This window comes from Scyliorhinus torazame, chromosome 3 (assembly GCF_047496885.1).
Source record: "Scyliorhinus torazame isolate Kashiwa2021f chromosome 3, sScyTor2.1, whole genome shotgun sequence".
NCBI classification, from domain to species: Eukaryota; Metazoa; Chordata; class Chondrichthyes; order Carcharhiniformes; family Scyliorhinidae; genus Scyliorhinus; species Scyliorhinus torazame.
The window spans coordinates 290,512,940-290,537,413 of record NC_092709.1 but is presented as its reverse complement, the minus strand read 5'-3'; the positions used below and the strand labels follow the sequence as shown (position 1 = coordinate 290,537,413).

At 46.0% G+C, this 24,474-nt stretch overlaps 1 protein-coding gene across 2 annotated transcripts in view; it reads right to left on the bottom strand.

Moving 5' to 3' along the window:
- LOC140409169 (coiled-coil domain-containing protein 68-like) overlaps window positions 1–24,474 on the bottom strand; it is an 80,856-nt gene that overhangs the window by 21,550 nt on the left and 34,832 nt on the right. For both annotated transcript variants that reach the window (XM_072497394.1, XM_072497395.1), the window contains exons 5-7: window positions 13,770–13,895; window positions 12,239–12,367; window positions 8,265–8,359 (exon numbers count right to left, since the gene is read on the bottom strand). In XM_072497394.1, coding sequence (XP_072353495.1) covers window positions 8,265–8,359; window positions 12,239–12,367; window positions 13,770–13,895 — 350 coding nt within the window. The remainder of the gene's footprint in view (window positions 1–8,264; window positions 8,360–12,238; window positions 12,368–13,769; window positions 13,896–24,474) is intronic.

The following is a 24,474-nucleotide window of genomic DNA, read 5'->3' as shown; positions in this document are numbered from 1 at the left end:
GCTGCAGGCTCGTCCCAAAATTAGTAGCGCGGCGTAGAATTCATCTATCGATTCTCCGGGACTTTGCCGTCTCGTTGCGAGTTGATAGCGAGCGTAGATCTGGTTTACTGGGCGAACATAGAGACTTTTTAGTGCTGCGAACGCCGTCTGGAAATCCTCTGAGTCTTCGATGAGAGAGAAAATCTCCGTGCTTAACCTCGAGTGCAGGACCTGTAGTTTTTGGTCTTCTGTGACCCGGCCGGTGGCCGTTCTGAGGTAGGCCTCGAAACAAGTCTGCCAGTGTTTGAAAGCTGCTGCTGCGTTCATTGCGTGGGGGCTGATCCTCAGGCATTCCGGGATGATCCTGAGCTCCATAGTCATTTAGGCACGCTTAATAAATTGTAGCGCACAAAGACTCCGAGAGACGAATAGAGTGAAGTCGATGAGGCTTTATTAAGCGTGACTGTTCCCCCGCAGTTCAGTAGTAGACTGCCTGCGGGGGAGGACTCCAGGTACTTATACTCCGCCTTCAGGGCGGAGCTAGAGGTCAACGTCCAACCAGGACCCGGGATCTGTCAGCCAATGACATCACGGCTTCACAGTCCCACATGACCCCTAATGCATACTACCACAGGTATTGAGTACAAGAGTCGGCAGGACATGTTACAGTTGTACAGGACTTTGTTTAGGCCACATTTGGAATACTGCGTGCAGTTCTGGTCGCCACATTACCAGAAGGATGTGGATGCGTTAGAGAGGGTGCAGAGGAGGTTCACCAGGATATTGCCTGGTATGGAGGGTGCTGGCTATGAAGAAAGATTAGGATTGTTTTCTTTGGAAAGACGGATTGAGGGGGGACCTGATTGAGGTCTACAAAATTATGAGAGGTATGGACAGGGTGGATAGCAACAAGCTTTTTCCAAGAGTGGGGATGTCAATTACAAGGGGTCCCGATTTCAAGGTGAGAGGGGGAATGTTTAAGGGAGATATGCGTGGAACGTTTTTTAAGCAGAGGGTGGTGGGTGCCTGGAACGCTTTGCCAGCGGAGTTGGTAGAGGCGGGCACGATAGCATCATTTAAGATGCATCTAGACAGATATATGAACGGGCGGGAAACAGAGGGAAGTAGATCCTTGGAAAATAGGTGACAGGTTTAGATAAAGGATCTGGATCGGTGCAGGCTGGGAGGCCGAAGGGCCTGTTCCTGTGCTGTAATTTTCTTTGTTCATTGTTCTTCTTTGAACAATTCTGATTCTTGCCCAGCTGCTCTCCCCAAATATTTTAAGGCATGGACAGCAGAGTTTCAGGATCATTTGGCTTGATTACTGGCCTAATTGACCCTTAATTGTTCATTGGAATATGGCGGACAGGCTGCCAATTTCAGTGCATCCCCCGTTAACCCCCATAAAATGAGTGTGAGCCAGGGGCAGGTGGGTTGCTGGTGGAATTGGTGCCTGGCCTATTTCACATGCCCTCGCCACCCCCCCCCCCCCCCCCCCCCCCACTACAGGAAACACACCCTCAGGGGGAATGCACCTTTTTTTTATCCGGACCTTTTTTTTTACAGATGCACCATAGAAAGCATCCTATCGGGCTGCATCACAGCCTGGTATGGCAACTGCTCGGCCCAAGACCGCAAGAAACTTCAGAGAGTCCTGAACACTGCCCTGTCCATCTCACAAACCTGCCTCCCATCCATTGACTCCATCTACACCTCCCGCTGCCTGGGGAAAGCGGGCAGTATAATCAAAGATCCCTCCCACCCGGCTTACTCACTCTTCCAACTTCTTCCATCGGGCAGGGGATACAGAAGTCTGAGAACACGCACGAACAAACTCAAAAACAACTTCTTCCCCACTGTCACCAGACTCCTAAATGACCCTCTTATGGACTGACTTCATTAACACTACACCCTGTATGCTTCATCCGATGCCAGTGCTTATGTAGTTACATTGTATATGTTGTGTTGCCCTATTATGTATTTTCTTTTATTCCCTTTTCTTCTCATGTACTTAATGATCTGTTGAGCTGCTCGCAGAAAAATACTTTTCACTGTACCTCGGTACACGTGACAATAAACAAATCCAATCCAATCCAATGTAAAATTCAGCCCGTTGATCCTCATTTGTCGTTTATATTCAAAACTGAGAATGATAGATTTTTGGGCATTAAGAAATTTGGGAATTGGTTGGGAAAACGGATTTGATATAAAAATTCAGCCTTTGATCTTACTGAATGGTGGAGAAGGCTCGAGGGGCTGTATGAATTACTCCTACATCTACATTATGTGTTCTTGCAGACAGGTATCTTGTGGGTGTGAATTAAGGTCCAGACAATGTTCCCTCCGCAGTAACGAGGTGAAAAACATCAAAGCTCATGTTTTAAAACTTTAGGAAAGATTTAGGGAGTAGGTAAATTGTTAATTTTATGCAATATCTGTTGATTTGGTAGGACGGAGGAAGGGTTTTTGCATAAGAATCTAATGATTTAAGAGAAAGCTAAAAACAAGACTTGAAGAATAGTATCCGTGCAATGTTTATGTGTAAATATTACAAGTTGGGAACTGAGAGACACTAATTAGTGTGTGAGACGAGGGTGGTGGTGGGGGGGTAGTGTTGATTGATTTAATGGGACTAAAAATAGATTTCTTTTAACCTAGAACAATGAAGAAAGCTGTGGCAAAGATAAAGGAGGTACCAATCGTCATTTTCTAACATTCTTTAGAACTAGGAATTGTGCCAAAGAAGTGATGGCTGGTAAATACTCCATTTAAATACATGGTTGATTTTTCGGATGCGGCAATGGTGTTCTCTGCCCGTCCACCCCGACTCCACAGCCCACCTCCTGGCCAGCCTCCGCTACTCCCCCGGCCCTGGCAGAAGCCCAATGGTCAGCGGCACGACTGTCAGCAAACTATGGGGATGTTGGACACTTTCCATACCCCTTCTCTCTCTTTCAGCAGCGACGATGACGGTGTCACAATTTTTGAAAGCAAAAGTGAACCATGCCATCGGGAACTTGCCGATCAGAGGCGGAGAATCGTGGAGGTCCCGAGGAATACCAGGTCAGGTCCGTTGATGATATGCAAACAGTGTCTACTGTATGTGCGTTCAGGACTGAATTGACACGGCTGTCGAGTTGATGGAGAATTGCGATTTGGCGCTAAATCGGCGTCCACTGCGATTTTGCCGTCGGAACCTATTCTCCGCACAATTCTTGATTTTAGCATCTGCCAATGGAGAATCCCGCCAAATACCTCCGACTTGCAGATGACCTAAAATTGTGTGAGAGGGTGAGCTCTGAGGAGGATGCAGAGATACTTCAGTGTGATTTGGATAAGGTTTTTAAAAATAAATTTTGAGTACTCAATTAATTTTTTCCAATTAAGGGGCTATTTAGCATGACCAATCCACCTACCCTGCACATCTTTGGGTTGTGGGGGCGAAACCCACGTAAACATGGGGAGAATGTGTAAACTCCACACGGACAATGACCAAGGGTCGAGATCGAACCTGGGATCTCGCCACCGTGCTGCCCCTGATTTTGATAATTTGAGTGAGTGGCAAATGTATAGCAAATGCAGTATAATGTGGATAAATGTGAAGTTATCCACTTTGGTAGTGGACTAATATCTGAATAGCTATAAATTGAAAGAGATTGAGAGACATGAAGCTGTTCAATGAGACCTGCGTGTTCTTGTACACCAGATGCTGAAAGTTATATGAGGTGAAGAAGGCAGATATGTTGGTCTTCATAGGAGCAGGGATGTCTTGCTGCAATTATACAAGGCTTTGGTGAGAGCACACCAGGAATATGGAGCGGGATTCTCCACTCCCACGCCGAAGTGGCCGCGCCGTCGTGAACGCCGTCGAGGTTCACGACGGCGCGAAACGGCCCCGGTCCCAACCGATTCAGGCCCTGACAATGGGCCAGTATCGGGGCTGCGTCATCTACACGCGCCAGGCCTTGTCGCCCGCGTAAAAGCGGCGCCGCATAGATGACGCGGCCGGCGCCGCATAACGGACGTCATCCGCGCATGCGCGGGTTGGCCGGCGCCAACCTGCGCATGCGTGGTTGCCGTCCTCTCTAAGTCCGCCCCGCAAGAAGATGGGGGATGGATCTTGCGGGGCCGCGGAAGGAAGGAGGTCCTCCTTCAGAGAGGACGGCCCGACGATTGGTGGGCACCGATCGCGGGCCACCCCACATTCCAGGTGAAGCCCGGTGCAGGATCCCCCCTCGCCCCCCCCACAGGCCGCCCTCCCAGCGTTCACGCACCGCCCACGACTGCAACGACCAGGTGTGGACGGCGCCGGGGGGAACCCGCCGTTTTGGCCTGGCCACTCGGCCCATCCGGGCCTCAGAATAGCGGGGGTGCCGGAGAATCGCCATTTTCGGTGTCTCCGGCGATTCTCCGGCCTGCGGCCCGTGAAACTCGACCGGGCCGTTCCCGCCGCTTGGGAGAATCGTGGGAGGGCGTCGGACCGGCGTCCCCGGAAATTTTGGCGGCCCAGGCGATTCTCCCAACCGGCGTGGGAGTGGAGAATCGCGCCCATTGTGTGCAATTTTAGTCTCCTTTGCTGAGGAAGGATGTTCTTTCTATGGAGGGAGTGCAGCAAAATTTTACCAGACTGATTCCTGGGATGGCGGGACTGATGTACGAGGAGAAATTAAATCGGTTAGGATTATATTTGCAGGAGTTCAGAAGAATGAGGAGGGATCTCATAGAAACTTATAAAGTTCAAACCGGACTGGACAGGGGAGATACAGGAAGGATGTTCCCACATGTAGGGGAGTCCAGAATCAGGGTTCACAGTCTGAGGAAATGAGTAGACCATTTAGGACTGGGATGGTGAGAAATCCCTGCACCCTGAGAGTGGTGAGCCTGTGGAATTCTCTACCACAGTTGAGATCAAATCATTATGGGCGCGGTCTACTGGCTGTTCACACAGGCGGGATATTCCACCGGTGCACGGGTTCCCTGGCGACAAAGGGTGCAGACACCGGTAAATCCTGTTGACAACGGTGCGGTCGGTAAATCCCACTGATGGGCTGCCTCCGCCACTGAAAAACAAGTGGCGGGTTGGTCCTGACCATAAGGTGAGATTTTCCAGCTGTTCACGCCAGTGGGATCTTCCAGTCCCGATGAGAGCGGCGGGACAGAAGATCCCGCCACTGGCCAATGGCAGACCGCCTCCCTCCCCCGAGAAACACACTGGGAGGCTAGAGAATCTTGCCTTGTATGTTTTCAAGGAGTTCAATATAGCTCTTGAGGTTAAAGGGATCAAAGGATATAGGGGGAGAGCGGGAACAGGTCAATGATTTGATATGGTAGATACCAGGAAGATGTTTGCATTTGTGAGGAGTCTAGAACTAGAGGACACAGTTTAAGAATATGTCTCCCATTTAAGACTGAGGTGAGGAGGATTTTTTGATGGTCAATCGTCTGCGGAATTCACTTCCCCAGACAGCAATGGGGGCTGGGTCATTGAATTTATTAGATAGAACTTTGATTAACAAGAGAGTCAAGGGCTCTGAAAGGGTAGAGAGCAAAGTGGAATTGAAGCCACAATCAGATCGCCCATGGCCTTATTGAATGGCAGAGCAGGATCAAATGACTTATATTATATAATTGTTCTTAGTGTCACAGGTAGGCTAACATTAACACTGCAATGAAGTTACTGTGAACTATCCATTCCTCTCCTAAGTCCAATGTTTCACAAACATTATGACCCGGTTACCCCTACTCTAACTGGGGGTAAACCTGCAAGAGATATTTTTCACTGCTGGTTGGAGCTTTGATCAGTCAGAATGATTTGAGAAATTTAGGTGCGTGGCTTCTGTTTCCCACATGCACAGCTGGCAGGAAAGAGTCTCTACAAGTGTGCAACATCAGAAAGATGCCCCTCTGGAGTCCATGATATAGGATGAAATGAGTGACCACTCAGAAGAATTGCAGAAACAAAAGAGGCATTCAGTCAAAGTTTTTTATCTTGCACTCATCAGACCACATCATGAGTGCAAGATTAAACTCTTCAACGGTGTCTCGCTTTCTTTCAGCAATACTCAAGTTCTGTACCACCAAGCAACTACTTAGAAAGAGGTGAAGTACTGTAATTACGATTTGTATTTTTACAGCACCTTTAGCATAGTTAAATATCTGAAGGGTTAATCAGTGGCAATGTAATAGGTAATAAAGAACCAATTTTACCCAACTAATATATTTGTCTTTTTCAAGAAATGGAAGGACATTAATTTTTGAATCTCATCATTTCCGGAGCACCTGTGACTTTTGTTGGCATGTCTCACCAAGATTTTTACTGGTTTATTTTCAAAGTGAGATGAATGAGTTCCTAACTGTGGCTGACATCACAATGTGCAGGAGATAAATCTCCCACTCACTTCCAGCTCTTGTGATTTCTCCTTTGGGATCAAAGAATTATTTCCTTGATTTTTGTTTCCTTAATTAGCCTGGGGTTTTTCTCTGCTCTTTCGTCTCACCCAGGAGTTGTATTACTGGCCTGTGGAGAGGCAGGGGTGGTACCATGAATTGCAGCCTGACAGTAGAGGATGACTTGATTAACTATTTCCTGTGCTTTATTTTTTCATGTTCATATGCAGCCACAGTGCAACTATTCATAATCGGGCTGGTTTCGCTCAGTTGGCTGGTTTGTGATGCAGAGCAAGGCCAGTAGTGCAGGTTCACTCCCTATACCAGCTGAAGTTATTCTGAAAGCCCTGCCTTCTCAACCTTGCTTCAGGTGTGGTGATCCTCAGGTTAAATCACCACCAGTCAACTCTCCCCCTCAATGGGGAAAGTAGCCTATGGTCATCGGTGATTTTAGTTTTATTCATAATTTTGTACCTGCAGCAAACCATTTATTTGTTACGCATCCACCCTTATTAAATTCATTTTTTTAAAGAGACTGACTGATGATAGAGTAAGAAACGTTACGATAAGATGATTAGCCATTGTACATGATGCACGATCAATTACAATTAAAGACGAGGTAGTAACATAACTGAAGGCTTTAATAGACTAGAACTGTTCCCCAGCAGCTTCGGTAACAGAATGAATTAGAGAGAGAAAGTTGGTTATATACAACTTGAGAGGCATGACTGTGTAAGTAAGGTGAGAAGACAAGGGGCGGGAATCTTTGGTCGCCGATGCTGAAATCTTGTTCGGCGATCGGCCGGAGAATACCGGTTTCCGACAAAATCGGGGGCGGTGCCGCTTTCGCAATGGTCCACCCCCTCCAAACAGCGTATTCTAGGAGTTTGCTGCACGCCATATCGGCGGCCTCAGGACGTTGCCTGAGGCCCACACCCCGATGCTCCGCCCCCGACCAGCCGAGTTCCCGACGGCGTCGGTTGCGTGTGCTATCATCCATCGGAAACTCGGCGTGGCGGCTGTGGACTCAGTCCAGCGCTACCACAGTCAGGGGAGGGCCAATCCGTGGGCAGGGGAGACTTTAGCAGGGGCTGGGGGCACTGTTGGGGGTTGGTCTGGGGCTCACGAGGTAGCCAAAGGGGGGCCTCTATTTTGCAGGCCGGGTCCACATGCGGCCGCCGCCACGTTGCAAGGCGCGGCCACTGCAAGCCGCCACCATGCGCATCAGTGAGCACGGACCCGGCAATTCTCCGGGCCGTATCGGCAACTAGAGCTGGGTGCTTTACGCTGCTCGGCTGCTAGACCCCAGACAAATGGAGGATCGGTGGCCGTATTGGGCTGAATTTGCAGTCATAAAACGCCACCGTTCCCACGCCGGCGTCAGGAGATAGCCTCAAAATCGGAGAATCCAGCCCCAGGTCTCTATGAACCACCATTGTCAGTACAGTCATTGAACCCATGCTGTTGGTGTAATTGTACATCACAATCTAGCCATCTAAGCTGACTGACTCCTGTAGTAAGAAACAAACCATAAAAAACATTGAGAAAACGCAACCAGTGGAACCAATTGTGAGAATACAGGGGAAACAAAGAGTTGCAGATAGTCTGAAAAGTTCTGAGAATGAAACTGAGATGGCAAGACTGGGAAAAGCAAAAAAAAAGCAACAAAGTGGATTATTTTTACATTCATTCTTTGCGCAGTAACCTGATGCAGCAACCCATGTGCTCATGATGGAACCAATCCGATTTCAATTTGATGTGAAAACTGGGCAGGATCCATCAAATGTGGACAAAGTGGTGTGGATAAAAATGACCTCCACAGACATGAGATGAAAGGCATTAGACAATGATAGACAAGCTGAAATATTGATGGCAATCTGTTGTAATAAAGTTACTACCTCATTCTGTTGTCTGGAACATCCATAGAAGTAGACTCCTCAAATTCCATCTTTTTTTCCACAGACTGTTTCCTTTCTACCAACTCTTTCTTCTCCTACATAAAATATTTGAATGACATCTTCAGGAATCCAGTATGTTTAAAAGAATATCAGAGCGAACATTAATTTTTATATCGATATAAGAAAATAGGCGTGAGAAAACACCATTCAACCTATCTATTGTGTTGGGTGCTCTGGATCCATGGAACACATACAGGTCACCAACACTTGAAATAGTGCAACACTATTTTATTGAACATACTCTGACTGTGGGTTAACACGATACTAGCTTTAACTAAAGACCTTTGCCTTGTCCTAACCAGTCGATGCACTCAGCACATGGTGAATGTCTGTGTTGCAGGCTGTGAGCTCTGTCCTCCTAGCTAGCTGCAGCTCGAATGAGCGGGAACTCTGATGCCCCCTGTCTTTATAGTGCGTGTGCTCTAACTGGTGATTGGCTGCGGTGTTGTGTGTGTTGATTGGTCCCACTGTGTGTCCATCAGTGTATGTCTGCACCATGATATACTGGTGTATAGTATGACACTATCCTCTCTGCCTCTTTGCTCAGGCCTTTGTTCAAGATCGGGAAGAGAGGTTCATTTTCTCTGGTAGTGCATTTGTTAAAATATCCCTTTAACTTTCCTTTGCATGCTATTTTAAATCCGATGGCAATGCATAAAACAGATTGTGTTAAATTAGAACACAGAAAGATCACAAAAGGATTGTATGTGAATGTACTAACCAGTGCACTGCCAGAGGAAATTAAACCTCACACATGTTCTCATCTTGCTTCTTTCTCAGTCTCTATTTCATCTTCAGTGATAGAATATTCAATTTCAAATATGTAATTTCATCATTGCCATCAGTATTTCTGTAAAGAGTGAGACTTTTGAACTGCAAGTGTGAATGGGTGAAAGACTCGCAGGAATACAATTATAGACCCTGAGAAAGATTTTCCTATTACCATACCTGAGTATATTGGATAACCTAGGTATAGCAAAGAGAGCAAAATGTGTATGGATGGAAAATTGGCAAGAACTGCTGCAATATTCCTCTTTGTGTTGTATATATGCAATCCAATATGCCTGGTTGTGAAGATTCCCTCTCTGGAGCAATGTAGTAAGTTCCTTTCATTAGCTGGATACCTGATGTAGGTTCAAACCCAATATCAGGTGGGCGGCAGGGTAACACAGTGGTTAGCACTGTGGCTTCACAGCACCAGGGTCCCAGGTTCGATTCCCGGCTTGGGTCACTGTCTGAGCGGAGTCTGCACGTTCTCCCTGTGTCTGCGTGAGTTTCCTCCGGGTGCTCCAGTTTCCTCCCACAAGTTCCAAAAGACGTGCTTGTTAGGTAATTTGGCCATTCTGAATTCTCCCTCCGTGTACCCGAACAGGTGCCGGAATGTGGCGACTAGGGTCTTTACACAGTAACCTCATTGCAGTGTTAATGTAAGCTACTTGTGACAATAATTATTATTATCATTAATAGGTTTGTGCCTCAGCTTCTGATCCACACAGGTGGAGTTTCGCTTTAGCACAATTTTCCCCATGGACCCTACTTCGTAGCGAGAAGATGTTGATGAACATCCCATTGCTTGTCCGGCAAAGGCCACTGTATCCACAGGAGAATTAATTTTACAGCTACTTAGAGTCAAACTGGAAAAATCCCAAGCCCTGTTGACAGGCTGACAGACAACTGATTAATCATCATTTGCCCTAGAGTGCTGTGAAGTTGCTTGCAGCAGGAGGTTACACAAAGGTTAGCACTATTGCTTCACAGCGCCGGAGTGTGGCGACTAGGGGGTTTTCACAGTAACTTCATTGCAGTGTTAATGTAAGCCTACTTGTGACACTAATAAAGATTATTATTATAATCAATCAAGAGTCATCCTTTAGTAGGCTACAAATCAGTCTGAACCAAGTTAGTAAGAAGCAACTTAGGTTTATTGCAGAGCAATCAGATTTACAATATACACCAGATCCCAGCCAAGTCTGTCCTGTCGGTTCCATACCTGACCGACTTTAGATAGAACTCAACATGAATGCCCTCGGGCTCCCCGCCCACTTAGCAGGGGAACCCGTCGTCGCCGAGACTCACGGGGAGACTGATTGTTCCAACCGTAGGTCTCATGCGGGTTATAACACATCCCAACTCCACAAAGAATACTCTGAACTAAAGAGGATAGTTATTAAGATACTTACAAGCATTGACTTTTATTCTCATTGAGTGGGTAACTGGTGCCAGGCACTCCGCAAGAAAAGGATTACCACCTTTCTCATTGTGTGCCACAAAGGGTAACCTGGATTTGAACTTTTGCAGTCAGGTTAACACAAAGACCAAATGCATGCCTTCTTAAATCAAAAAAAGACAATGCAGATTCTGGAAATCTGAAATAAACACAGAAAATGCTGGAAAAACTCAACAGGCCTAGCAGCATCTGTGGAGAGAAAACCATAGGCTGGAGTTTTCCAGCCGTTCACGCCGACAGGATCTTCCGATCCCGCTGATGGTTCACCTCTGCTGCACGTTTCCGGCGGCAAGGGGTGCGTCAACTGGAGGCCCCATTGACAATGGCGAGACAAGAAGATCCTGCCACCAGCCAATGATGGGCCGCATCCAGGTTGCATGTAAAATCCCGGCCATTGTTAAAGTTTTGAATCCATGTGACTCTTCTTCAGAGCTAAAGAGAGGGAGAAATGTGATGGCTTTTATATTGTTTAAGAAGGGTGAGCAGGTGGAGAAAAGTAAATGATCAGGGATAGGTGTGAGCTAGGAGAGCTTGCACAAAGATGTTCAGGCCACAAGACGAATAAAGTGCGAATGGTAGTTTTATGAACTATGAAGGTGCTGATGATGACATAGAGGTAAGATAGCAGAATGTATTAATGGTAGAACCATGGCCAGTGGTGTGTGAAAGCAAAACTAAGATCAAGTGACAGATGGCCCTGTGGGGGGAGGTTTGTGTTGGGACAAAATTTGGATTTAAGAAAGGGGGTCAAGATGGAGGTGAAAGTTCATGGTCTGGAGTTGTTGAATTCACCATTGAGTCCACTAGGCTGTAAAGTGCCTAACCTGAAGATGATGTGCCGTTCCCCCAATTTGCGTTGGACTTCATTGGACATTTGCAGCAGCAAGAACAGATATGTGGCTCTCATGCCAGCACCATTCTCCACAGGCCAATTTCTTGGAGACTAGATCAAGGTCAGAATGACTATCTGCCCACCAGTGGTGGGTAACCAATTGAGGTCAACACAAGACCAATTAAGGCCAATTATCAGAGGCTGATTGGAATTTCCCAGTTGGGACCTCGCTTTGGCATTGACAGCGTGGCCACCTCCAAGCAAACTTTGAGGACCTTCTCTGCATACCTCCCTCCCCTCCCCTGCTGCAGGATGCCCTGGAGTAATTTTTTATTTAACACCTTGAAAGTTTCTGAGAGGGCGCAAATCCTTCTGTGCTGTAGAGCGCCAATTGGCTCTTCAGCTTTGCAAACGTACCCATTGGACAGCAAGCACTAATTAGTCAATTAAGGCAAAAGCACTTTTCTGACACAGTACAATGTTGGGACCTGCATTTGATCCCAATCCAAAACTTAAAGTTCTGTTCAATGAAATAATATTGAAGCAGGATGGCTCCTGCTTAGGATGGCTCCACGTCCTCTTAAATACACTGAAAATATTTATTCTCAGGGTCAGGTTGTGCCCAGGAACATTTGGAATTCCATTGTAGTCCACCAGAAATACTTGTCTCACCCTTGAATTTCAAACCGGGTCAGTAAGATGGCCATTTGCAAGTGGAAATTATGCTCCAGTTCAGATCAGCAATTTAGGGGATCCCCCAGAAAATTCAAGACCCCATTTTCAGTAAACCTGAGCATCTTGTGGATTCATGTACACTGGTCAGATCATTTCCTCCTGCAGTCTCATTTCATTTACCTTTTCCATCCTTTCTATTAGCTTTTCCAGTTCCATGGCTCTGTTCTGTTTTTGCTGAAGACTCAATTCCAGGTTATTGTAATTTTCCACACTTCTCTCCAAATTCTTCCCCTGCTCCTCAGCAAAGGTCTGCAAAAGAAAATTGATTCATAATTATTTTTTTAATTGATCCTCATGAAAACTGGCTCTGCTAATCTGGCTTTTTAAAACTTTAGTTTATGGTTTAGTGGAGGGTAATCTCAATAGCAATGTGGTTTGAGGCTCTGGCTCTGATCTTGTCCTTGTCATTTTAGTTCACCTTGCAACATGCACAATGAGCTGCAACTTGCTCCCAGGCCATTATTTCTTTCCTCCATTCATTCATGGGATGTGGACATCACTGGCAAGGTCAGCATTTGTTGCCTATTGTTAATTGCCCTTGGTCTGAATGGTTTCCTTGGCCATTTCAGAGGGAAGTTAAGAACCAACCACATCGCTGTGGGTCTGGAATCACTTGTAGGCCAGACTGTGTAAGAATGGCAGATTTCCTTCCTTAATGAACAGGAGTGAATCAGTAGGGTTTTGACAACAATCACTGATAGTTTCATGCTCAGTATAACTGCGGCTAACTTTATATTTCAGATATTTTTGTGAATTGAATTTAAATTTCACCAGCTGCCAAGGTGGGATGTGAACCCATGTCCCGAGAGGATTAGCCTCGGCATCTGAATTACTGGTATCAAAGTCCCATGGTCCTAGAGTCCCAAAATGGCATTTACGCCAATGTGATTTCCCGTTGAGGTTGTCCCCATCCCCCACTAATGATGTTATGGGTTCCCACCATGAAAGATTGGGAACCCCAACAGCATACATTTACCTCTACTTAGTGGGCCTCCCCACTGTATCATTCCCCCAATATAAGGAATCCCCCCCCCCTCCCACTAAGGTGCCTCCCACTAAGGTGATGTTACCTTGGGGTGTTTACAACACGTTTTGCAAAACGGGGAACTACTGATAAGAACCTCCGGGGGCACACTTATCCAGATTGAATTCCATTTGCTACTGATCAGCCCATCTGACCAGCCCATCTATATCTTCCTGTAATCGAAGGTGATTCTTCCTCACTATTTACCACCCCCACCAATTTTTGTCATCTGCAAACATACTGATCAACCCTCCTACATTCATATCTAAATCATTTAAAAAACCACAAACAGCAAGTGCCCCAGCACTGATCCATGCGGACTCCACTGGACACAGACTTCCAGTCATACCTTAACTATCACCCTCTGCTTCATTCCAATCAACCAATTCTCGATCTGTTTTCCCAAATTGTGATCCATCCAAGTGTGATCCATCTTTTATGTAGGGAGTACCTGATCTACAGCATATCCTTATCTGACGGTTTGATGATGAATAGAAACTTATCTGAGCCTATTACTAACAACTTGCTTTCCTCTATAGACATGCTATTCTGGCAGAGGTTTGTCGTATTCATTCTGCCTATGCTTTTTAATTCGTAACATTTAGATTGATGCTTAATCGCACTGACCTGTAGTTTTTGCTTCTCTTCTTCATGCTGTTGTCTCAGTTCATCCATCTGCTTTTGATAATGTTTGAAGAGTTTTTCAGAGGCATTCCGAATTGCTGCTGTTCCTGCTTCTTGAGTGGCCTCCAACTAAAGATGTGAAGGAATTAAACATAAGAACCAGAGGGAAGAAAATGTATAACCAACGGCCCATCGTCTCACTATGCCCCTCAATCCATACGAGGCGACAGATGTTAGTGCTAGAAATTGGAATATTTTACATTTTCAGCACTTTTGGCAGCATCATCTGTTCTTAGGTTGGGTCATACCCTGGTTAGATGGAGGCTGTACCTCTCTCTGCTGTGTTGTAGCCATGTTCTTCAGCTCCCTCTACACATCTGTGATGTTCTTCACTTCCCACAATGGCCATTCTCTCTAACTGAGATGGCAATTAAATGCAAATTAATATTGAATCAGGTGCCGTCCTGGGCATATGTTCTGACAATCATAGAATTTACAGTGCAGAAGGTGGCCATTCGGCCCATCGAGTCTGCATTGGCTCTTGGAAAGAGCACCCTACTTAAGCCCACGCCTCCACCCTATCCCCGCACCCAGTAACCCCAGCTAAACGTTTTTGGACACTAAGGGCAATTTACCATGGCCAATCCACCAAGCCTGCACGTATTTGGACTGTGGGAGGAAACCGGAGCACCCGGAGGAAACCCATGCAGACACGGGGATAACGTGCAGACTCCGCACAGACAGTAACCCAAGCCGGGAATCGAACCCGGGACCCTGTAGCTGTGAAGCAACTGTGCTAACCACTGTGCTGCTCTGCTGATAAGCAACTGGGTTGACACGGCCAAAATCCATTCCACATTGGACTAATACAGCTGGCAGACAAGAAGATTTTTTTTTTAAACCAGGCCTGCTTCGAAGCGGCTTTTAAGAAGAATAGCTATCCATCCTTCTCATCACCTTCCAGGTGATTGGGGCCAATGAGTTTGTGTTTAAGCAAAAAAAAAAGTTTGTAATTATTTGTAGCGAATCGAGTGCCCCTTTAATCAACATGTCGTCGAGATTGAAAGAGAAAATGCATGGTGTTGGAAAACCATTTTTTTAAAATGCAGGTCATGAATCTGCTTTTAGAGTCGTGGGTGGAATGCTCTTCTGATTCATAGTGAGTCAAGGAATAATGTCTGTGAGAGCTGAGCTTGACACTCGAAATGGGTTATGATGAATGACAGGACTTCAAAGTGGATGTATTTAAATAAAAATGCACACCTGGGTAAAGAGAGAACTCTGGCTGTAGCAGGCGTGATAGAAGGCTGAAACTGTGTATTAGGTCTTTCACTGGTACTGCTACATTCATTTACCAACCTACTGTTCAACTGTTATTTAATTACTTGCATTTGTTTCTGGAGGATTATGGAAATCAATATTTTCTCTTTTTTAAAATGCTGTTTTTCTCTGCAGACGTCAATGACATACAAAGGGTGCTCAGAGCAGTTACAAGTTACAGCATTATACAATAACTGTGTCAATGTCAGTTTCGAGATCGATAGGCATGCTGACCTCAGCAGATGTCCACACATGGGGCGGGATTCTCCGAGCTTCCACGCCGAAATCGCAATCAGCGCGGGGGCGGAGAATGGGCGTTGACGGCGAAATCCGGCACATTCGCGATTCGTGGCGATTCTCCGAGGGTTTCCATTTCTGAATTAGTGCTGCATGACTGATTTCACAACTATCCATTTACACAGTAGGTGCCTGCCATTTCACAGTTTGATTGACAGCTACAAGTGGTTATAGACATGCTTGTTAGGTGAATTGGACATTCTGAATTCTCCCTCAGTGTACCCGAACAGGCGCCGAAATGTGACGACTAGGGGATTTTCCCAGTAACTTCATTGCAGTGTTAATGTAAGCCTACTTGTGTTCATGTAAGCCTAATAGAGATGACATGCATGCCGCAATGCAAATTTATGAACTATTCTAGGTTGAGAGCTAAACCTACAATGAATCACTCAAGAGCAAATTAACTTTGACCACCAAATTTAAAGAGTTTTTGGGTTAGATTTACCATTATCAAACATGAGATTTTGTTTCTCCTAAATAATTTAAAATCTTAGAGAAAAGTTCTCTGGCTTATAACTCTGGTTCATCTTATATTCATGGGTTTAAATTAATTAAAGAGGAAGTGAAATGGGTTAAAATAAAATTAGTGAAAAGATTCATAATTTATATATTGCTTCATCACTTACATTTCACACTGTTATAATTATAATTTTGCACTTGCTGGGAACTCAGATACTTCCTAAGCTTGATCACGACTAATTGATTAGCCATTTTAGATGTAAGCACACTGCCTTGTCCTTCTCAAACATCCAAATACATTGGGCGTGTATCCAAATCCTGCCAGTGGCTTGGAGAGCGGCCAATAGTCCACTGACTTTGGGTGGGCAGGATCGGAAAATCTCGTCGATTATCTACACAATGTCCCTGACTTTAACTTTAGAGGTGGGTGACAAGGTAAGCTGAAAACTCAGCTGCTGCTTCTGCAAAGGAGCCTGGTCAATATAACGTCTGAGCAAGAAATCAACAAAACAAAGCAGCAAAGATCACCCATGGATACCAGGTAGATGATAGGATCAGCTTCAGGAGATGTGGCATTGGGGTTCGACGGGGGGGGGGGGGGGGGGGGGTCCTGGTCCAGCAGTCCTGGAAGAAAAGATTAAATGAACCCACTTGTTTGGGCCTATTCTGCAACTTGGTCTTATTTTCCAATATCATCATCTTTGTGGGAAAAGGTACAATGACTACCCTGCTCAAAATACCAGCTGAAATGGCAGTACAGCCTGCATGATACCTGTGGAACACCACATTTCTGTTTAAAAAAGGACCTCACCAGCTTTCAGTGTTTTTTTTTGGCACTAGTTCTTCTCTAGCAGGTGAGTAACCAGAATGATTTTAACTACTCACCAGTTTCCATCAGACGGATAGGGTTAAATCATCCCCTTGCATTTCATGTATTTTGGCTGTATGCTTTATTTCTGAGTAAATTGTAACCAAATAAATCATGTAGAATGCCACATATGCAGGTTAATTTGTAGGTATTTTTAAAAGTGCATTCTACAGAATGGTAACGAACCCAAGTGTTTGTTCCATGTGCAATAGACAACAAATATGTGAAGCTGCCTCCAGCCATTTTTTAAAAGGATGACCTGGTTTATTGTCCAAAATGTACTGGAGGACAAATTTGCTGGTGTTCAATTCTGTGTGCGGAGGTGATGATCTGTCTGAAAAGGGCAGCACAATGCCAGCCTGAAATTGGGGAGACGATCGCAAAGGCATTAATGGGGTGGCACAGTGGCACAATGGTTAGCACTCCAGAGACTTGGGTTCAATTCCAACCTCGGACGACTGTCTGTGTGGAGTTTGCACTTTCTCCCCGTGTCTGCGTGGGTTTCCTCAGGGTGCTCTGCTATCTACCCACAGTCCAAAGATGTGCAGGTGACGTGGATTTTCTATGCTAAATTGCCCCTTAGTGTCCAAAAGGTTAGGTGGGGTTACTGGGTTACGGAGTTAGGGTGAAAGCGTGTGCTTAACTGGGGTATTCTTTCAATGGGTCGGTACAGACTTAATGGGTCAAATGGCCTCCTTCTGCACTGTAAATTCTTTGGTTCTATTATTCTATGATTCTGTGAGTTGGGCAAGATGCCAGCAGGGAGTTCACCCAGTTGAAGAAAATGAACAATGGGATGTTTGTCTCTACAGAAGCTAAGTACCAGGCAAGGGTGGTTGAGTGACAATAATGGGTAAAGCGTATGGGATACTGAGGATTGACAGGAGCATTTCTACACTTGATTTCAAAGCAACATGAGCTAAAATATATATTTTTTAAAATTACATTAGTTGGTGGTTGCTGTTAAGGCCACAGTGAACGTCTCCTACAAGGGAGGATCTAACCATTGGCCCTTGACATTCAATGGCATTACCATCACTGAACCCACAATCAACATCCTGGGGGTTACCATTGTTCAGAAACTGAACTGGACTAGCCATATTAATACTGTGGCTACCAGGGCAGGTCAAAGGCTAGGAATCCTACAGCAAGTATCTCACCTTCTGACCCCCACCAAAGCCTGTCCACCATCTACAAGGCACAAGTCAGGAGTATAATGGGATACTTTCAACTTGCCTGGATGAGTGCAGCTCTAACAACACTCAAGAAGCTCAACACCATCCAGGACAAAGCAGCCCACTTGATTGCTCCCCCTTCCACAAACATTCAAGCCCTCCACCACCAATGCACAGTGGCAGCTATGTGTACCATCTACAAGATGCACTGCAGTAACCCATCAGGGTTCATAGAAGCATGGAAAAAATAGGAGGAGAAGGAGGCCTTTCGACCCTTCAAGCCCTCTCCACCATTTATTATGATCGTGGCTGATCATCCAACTCAATAGCCTAACCCCGCTTTCCCTACATATCCTTTGATCCCCTTCACCCTAAGTGCTATATCTAACTGCTTCTTGAAGCAGTTCCTGTGGTAATGAATTCCACAGGCTTACCACTCTTTGGGTGAAGAAAGTTCTCCTCATTTCCGTCCTAAATGGTCTACCCTGTATCCTCAGACTGTGATCCCTGGTTCTGGACACACTCACCAACATCCATCCTGCATCCACCCTGTCCAGTGCTGTTGGAATTTAATACATTTCTATGAGATCCCTCCGCATTATTCTGAACTCCAGCAAATGCAATCCTAACTGATTCAATCTCTCCTCGCATGTCAGTCCTGCCATCTCAGGAATCAGTCTGGTAAACTTTCGCTGCACTCCCTCTATAGCTAGAACATCCTTCGTCAGATAAGGAGATCAAAACTGCACACATATTTGAGGAGTGGCCTCACCAAGGCCCTGTATAATTGCAGCAACACATCCCTGCTCCTGTACTTGAATCCTCTAGCTATGAAAGCCAACATACGATTTGCCTTCTTTACCGCCCGCTGTACCTGCATGATTACCTTCAGTGACTAGTGTATGTGGACACCCAGGTCTCGTTGCACATTCCCCTCTCCTAATTTATGGCCATTCAGATAATAGTCTGCCTTCTTGTTTTTCCTATCAAAGTGGATTGTGGTGATACGCATGCACACATAAATGTATATGGTTGCAGAAATGTATATAATTGCATATCAGTGCATGTAACTATCGGTATGACCTCCGGCCAGCGGGTGGTGCCAGATATCCATCACATGACGGGAGTGACTCGCAAGTTGGCAGTAGGATATTCAACAGGATAGTCGCACTTAGAGTAGCTCCCCAGAAATTTGAGTATCTTTGTCTGTACAGAAATCTGTCAGTTACTTTCTACGTGTTTGCAATAAATCATTGTTTCAGTTAAACACCTATATGTTCTGTGTATATCATTGCAACGGTGAAACCACAGAACACAACATGGTACCAGGTGTGCAGAACATAAAGAGGCAACAACAGAAGAGATGAGACGAAATAGGCCGAAGAATGAAAAAAAGGGAATTCTTCCACCGACCTGGCGACATACAACTATTTGCACCTCAACACGACAAATGGCGGTGAAGTTCAAGATGGAAGATTTAAAGGCACCCCACCAGCCTCAAATCTCGGGTAACGTAAATGAAAACTGGCGCATTTGCAAACAACAGTTTGGACTCTATGTTTCAGCCCTTGGCCTGCGGGTGCAGGCAGATGAGAGGCACTTTGCGATGCTGCTCACGGTAGTAGGACCTCAAGCAATCAAAATTTACAATACCTTCACTTTTGATAGTGAAGAGGAAAGCAAGAGCTACAAGGAGATGATAAATTACTTCGATTAGCATTGCTCCCCCACAAAAAATGAAACATTTGAAAGATACCTATTTTGTACCCCATCCAAAAAAGCAGATGAACCATTCGATAGTTTTGCAACAGTCTTGAGGTTGAAGGTCCAGTCTTGTAATTTCGATAATCTGCAGTCATCGATGATTCATGACCAGATAGTGTTTGGGACACCGAATGATAAACTCCGTGAGAGATTGTTGCGGGAAGACAACCCCACATTAGAAAATGCTATCAAGATCTGCCAGGTGCAGCAGATCGGTATGCTCAATTTTTAAAATGTTGGCGCCAATCTCGAAGAAGACGCTGGCGCCATAAGCATTGTGAGCAGTTGATAAAGGAACGTGGTCTCAGTATGAGCGGCCATTTTGAGAGCATTGTGCGCAGTCAAAAAAGAAACATGGTCCCAGTGCCAACTATTTTGTGCGACCGATCCGATCCACCATTTTGTGCCAGAAATGCAGCGATAGACATTTGCCACAACAATGTCTTGCACTTGGAAAAGTTTGTCATGTGGCATGACGGGTCATTTTGCTAGGCAATGCACCTTACGTCCAACAGTTGACCGAACAGAATCAATGAGTGTGGATAAGGATAGATGCATCGACGACTGGGCTGCTGTGAGCATGATCTCAAAAAGGGACACAAATAGTCCGACCAGCCAAATCGAAAAAATAATTCTGAAAATTAGCAGCCACAGTGAGGTGAATGCGGGGACAATAGAGGACAGATGGATAATCCCGTTAATGGTTAATGGTACGCCGATCAACTGTAAGCTTGACATGGGAGCAAGGACCAATCTGATCACATTGTCAATGGTGGGACGACAAAAATCAAGCCAAAAATGGACCCAGGAGCAGTACTCCTGAAGGATTACAATGGTCATCAGATCACGACCTTAGGAGCATGCGAGCTCCAAGTTACTGTCAGGGACAGAAGGTGCAGGATAATATTCTCTATAGTGGAGACAGAGCGTGAATCGCTCATTGGGCTGGAGGTGTGTGAAGAGGTGAGCTCGTCAAGCGGGTGTACATTGCAGAAAGCAACGCACCCCACGGGTATATGTCTGCTGAATCAATCATGAAGGACTATCTGGAGGTGTTTTAAGGATTTGGCACTCTGCCTTTTACATATTGCATCCAGCTGAAGGAGAATGAAAATCCAATTGTGCCAATGCCCAGACATGTGCCTGCTCCTGAAGGACAAACTGAAGGCTGAGTTACACACAATGATGGCTCTAGGAGTCATCAGGCACATAGAGGAACCCACCGACTGGGTTAACTCCATGGTGTGTGTGAAAAGGAGGAACGGTGACCTGAGGATGTGTAGGAACCCCAAGGATCTCAACCTGAACATCAAAAGAGAGCACTACCCAATTCCGAAGAGGGAAGAGATAGCATGTGAGATGGCTGGAGTGACGTGTTTCAGCAAGTTGCAAGGCTTCTGGCAGCTTAAGCTCGACAAATCGAGCACAAGGTTGTGTACCTTCAACATACTCCTTGGGCGCTACATCTCCCTGAGAATGCCGTTCGGCATAATTTTGGCATCTGAAAATTTTCATCGTGCCATGGAGCACGTAGTGGAAGGATTACCAGGCGTCCGCGTTTATGTCGATGATATATCTGGGGGTCCACACGTGAGGAACATGATGAAAGGCTTCTTCGAGTCCTACAATGGGTAAGAGAAAATGGCCTCAAGCTCAATTAAACAAAATGTCAAATCAGAGTTGATACCATCACCTTTTTAGGGGTCAGGCTCTTGGCAAAAGGTGTGCAGCCGGATGACGAAAAGATTAAAGCCATTCTAACGATGCCGCGACCCACAGGCAAAAAATGCGTCTTACGCATACCTGGGATGATCAACTTTGTGGGCAAGTTTACTCCCAACCTGGCCTCCAAAACGTCCCAGCTACGAGAATCGATAAAAAAGGACGTAGTGTTTCGGTGGTCTCCCAAACATGAGCAGGAGTGGCAAGTACTACGTATCTCGCTGATGACAGCGCCAGACCTTGCCTTCTTTGACCCGACAAAAAAGACGAAGATTTCGACTGCTGCATCCCAGGATAGCCTTGGTGTGGTACTGCTGCAGCAGGGTGCTGATGACAGCTGGCTGCTGGTGGCGTGTGACTGCAGAGCGATGTCTCAAACAGAGCGCAGGTATGCGCAGATTGAAAAGGAATGCCTTGGGCCAGTCATGGGTCCAGACAAATTCCATGACCATGTGTACAGGCTGCCTCCGTTTCTGGTTGAGACTGACCATAGGCCATTTGTTTCTATTGTGTAAAAGAGCTTGTGTCAAATTTCCCTGAGGATACAATGCCTAACGATGAAGCTCCAGCGCTACGACTTTGACCTCATCTATACGCCTCAGGCAAGTACCTTGCAACAGCTGACACACTTTCCCGAGCCTCGGGCATCAGTGAGGTACGCCTGGTTGATAACGATGTTCAACTTCATGTCAATCTTGTCGCTGGGTCGCTTCCAGTCTCCGATGAGAAGTCGTGTCTGATAAAGGCAGAAACAGCCAAGGACGAAGTCCTGCAGAAAATAGTCAAATGTCTCAGAGAGGATTGGCCTAAAGGTTCCTGCTCTGCGTACTACAATGTACGGTCAGAACTGAGTGAGGTGAATGGTCTTCTGCGGCAGCTCAGAATCGTCATCTCACATTCGTTGAGGCCGCTCACGTTTAAGAAGCTTCATGAAGGGCATCTGGGTATTGAGAAGTGCAAGCGCCGGCCAGGGAGATGATCTATTGGCCAGGCATCACCCATGACATTGCAGGTATGGTCAGAATACATGTCAGAAATTCCGCTGCAGGCTAAGCAAAGAGCCGATGCATGTGGGTGACATTATCGCAAGTCCGTGGCAGAAAGTGGGCATGGATCTGTTCCACTTCAATGGGAGAGACTATCTTGTAGCTATTGACTACTTCTTGAACTATCCAGAGGTTGCACAGTTGGTGAACTCGACTGCTCGGTGCGACATACAGCATGCCAAAGCGATTTTTGCCCAACATGGTATACCGTCTATTGTCATGTCAGTTAATGGGCCTTGTTTCAAAAATCATGAATAGATAAATTTGCCCGTCACTTATGATATTAGGCACATCACCTCCAGTCCTCTATATCCCCAGTCAAACGGGAAGGTGGAAAAGGCTGTGCATATCATAAAGCAGCTGCGAAAGAAGGCCATTGATAGCTGGGAAGATATCTATTTGCTGCTTCTAAGCTATTGTTCGGTGCCACTCATCAATGGTCTGAAACCAGCACTGCTGCTCATGAACAGGCAGTATGACGACACTGCTTTCCATGATGGCTCCCCCTGTAAATCGATGGCTAAAGCAGAAATTGCTTTTTCAAAAAAGGAGGGAGAAAGAGGTATATGATAGGTCTACAAGGAAGCTCCAACCACTGCAACCTGGAACACCATCAGGCTCGAGAATGCCAATGGCAATGGGTGGATAAAACAGTCGTTAATGGTGATTACTGAGGATGGGTCAGTCCTGCGAAGGAACCGAAGAGCGTTATTAAAAGTGCAATGACCTTACGTGCTGAGTCCAGTTGAAGAGCTGGGGTGCAATCCCAAATTTGAAGAAGACACAGACCACTCAATAGAGTCAGTGATCAATGCGCATCCGCAGCAGTGAACGTGGAACGAGCAGAAACATCTGCAACAGATGAAGGTTGGACGCATTCGCCGATTCAGCCATGACTCAGGAGGTCGACCTGATTACGGTGCAAGCCTGATAGACTGAACTTGTAACAAAATGCATACAACATATTTCAAACCATCATGCATATCACGTTGCTTAAAGAACAGTTATATTTGTAAATATCAATGTCCCCAAAGGAAGAGGGATGTGATGATATGCATGCACACATAAATGTATATAGTTGCATATCTGTGCATGTATCTATCGGTATGACCTCTGGCCAGCGGGTGGTGCCAGATATCTATCACATGACTGGAGTGACTTGCCAGTTGGTCGTAGGACGTACAACAGGATAGTTGCACTTAGGGTAGCTCCTGAGGAATTCGAGTAACTTTGTCCATACAATAATCTGTTGTTTGCCAATAAATCATCATTTCAATTCTGTTCTGTATGTATCAAAAAACAAAGAACAATACAGCACAGGAATAGGCCCTCCAAGCCTGCGCCGATCATGTGTCCTATCTAGACCAGCCGCCTGTATCCTTCTATACCTCGTCTGTTCATGTGCCTATCTAGATAAGTCTTAAAGGTCGCTAATGTATCTGCCTCAACCACCTCACTTGGTAGTGCATTCCAGGCCACCAACACCCTCTGTGTAACAAACGTCCCCCGCACATCTCCACTGAATCTTTCCACCCTCACCATGAACTTGCGCTTCCTTGTAATTGTCATTTCCGCCCTGGGAAAAAGCCTCCACCTGTTCACCCGATCTATACCATTAATAATTTTTTAAACTTCGATCAGGTCGCCCCTCAGCCTCCGTCTCTCCAGGGAGAACAATCCCAGTTTATTCAATCTCTCCTTATAGCAAATACCCTCCATACCAGGCAACATCCTGGTAAACCTTTTCTGTCCTCTCTCCAAAGCCTCCATGTCCTTCCGGTAGTGAGGTGATCAGAATTGGAAACAGCGGGCGGAATTCTCCCCCCCCACGCAGGGTGGGAGAATCGCCGGGGCGCCGCGTGAGTCCCGCCACGCCGCCCTGACACCCGCATGCGATTCTCCCACACCCCCAAATCAGCGCTGTGAGAATCAGGCCTGTCCGCTCAGAGAATCGCTGCTCGCCGTTTGCAAAAGGCGAGCGGCGATTCTCCGGCCCGGATGGGCCGAGCGGCCGTCCCAACACAACGTTGTCCACACCAAGGGCGAAATTCTCCGGT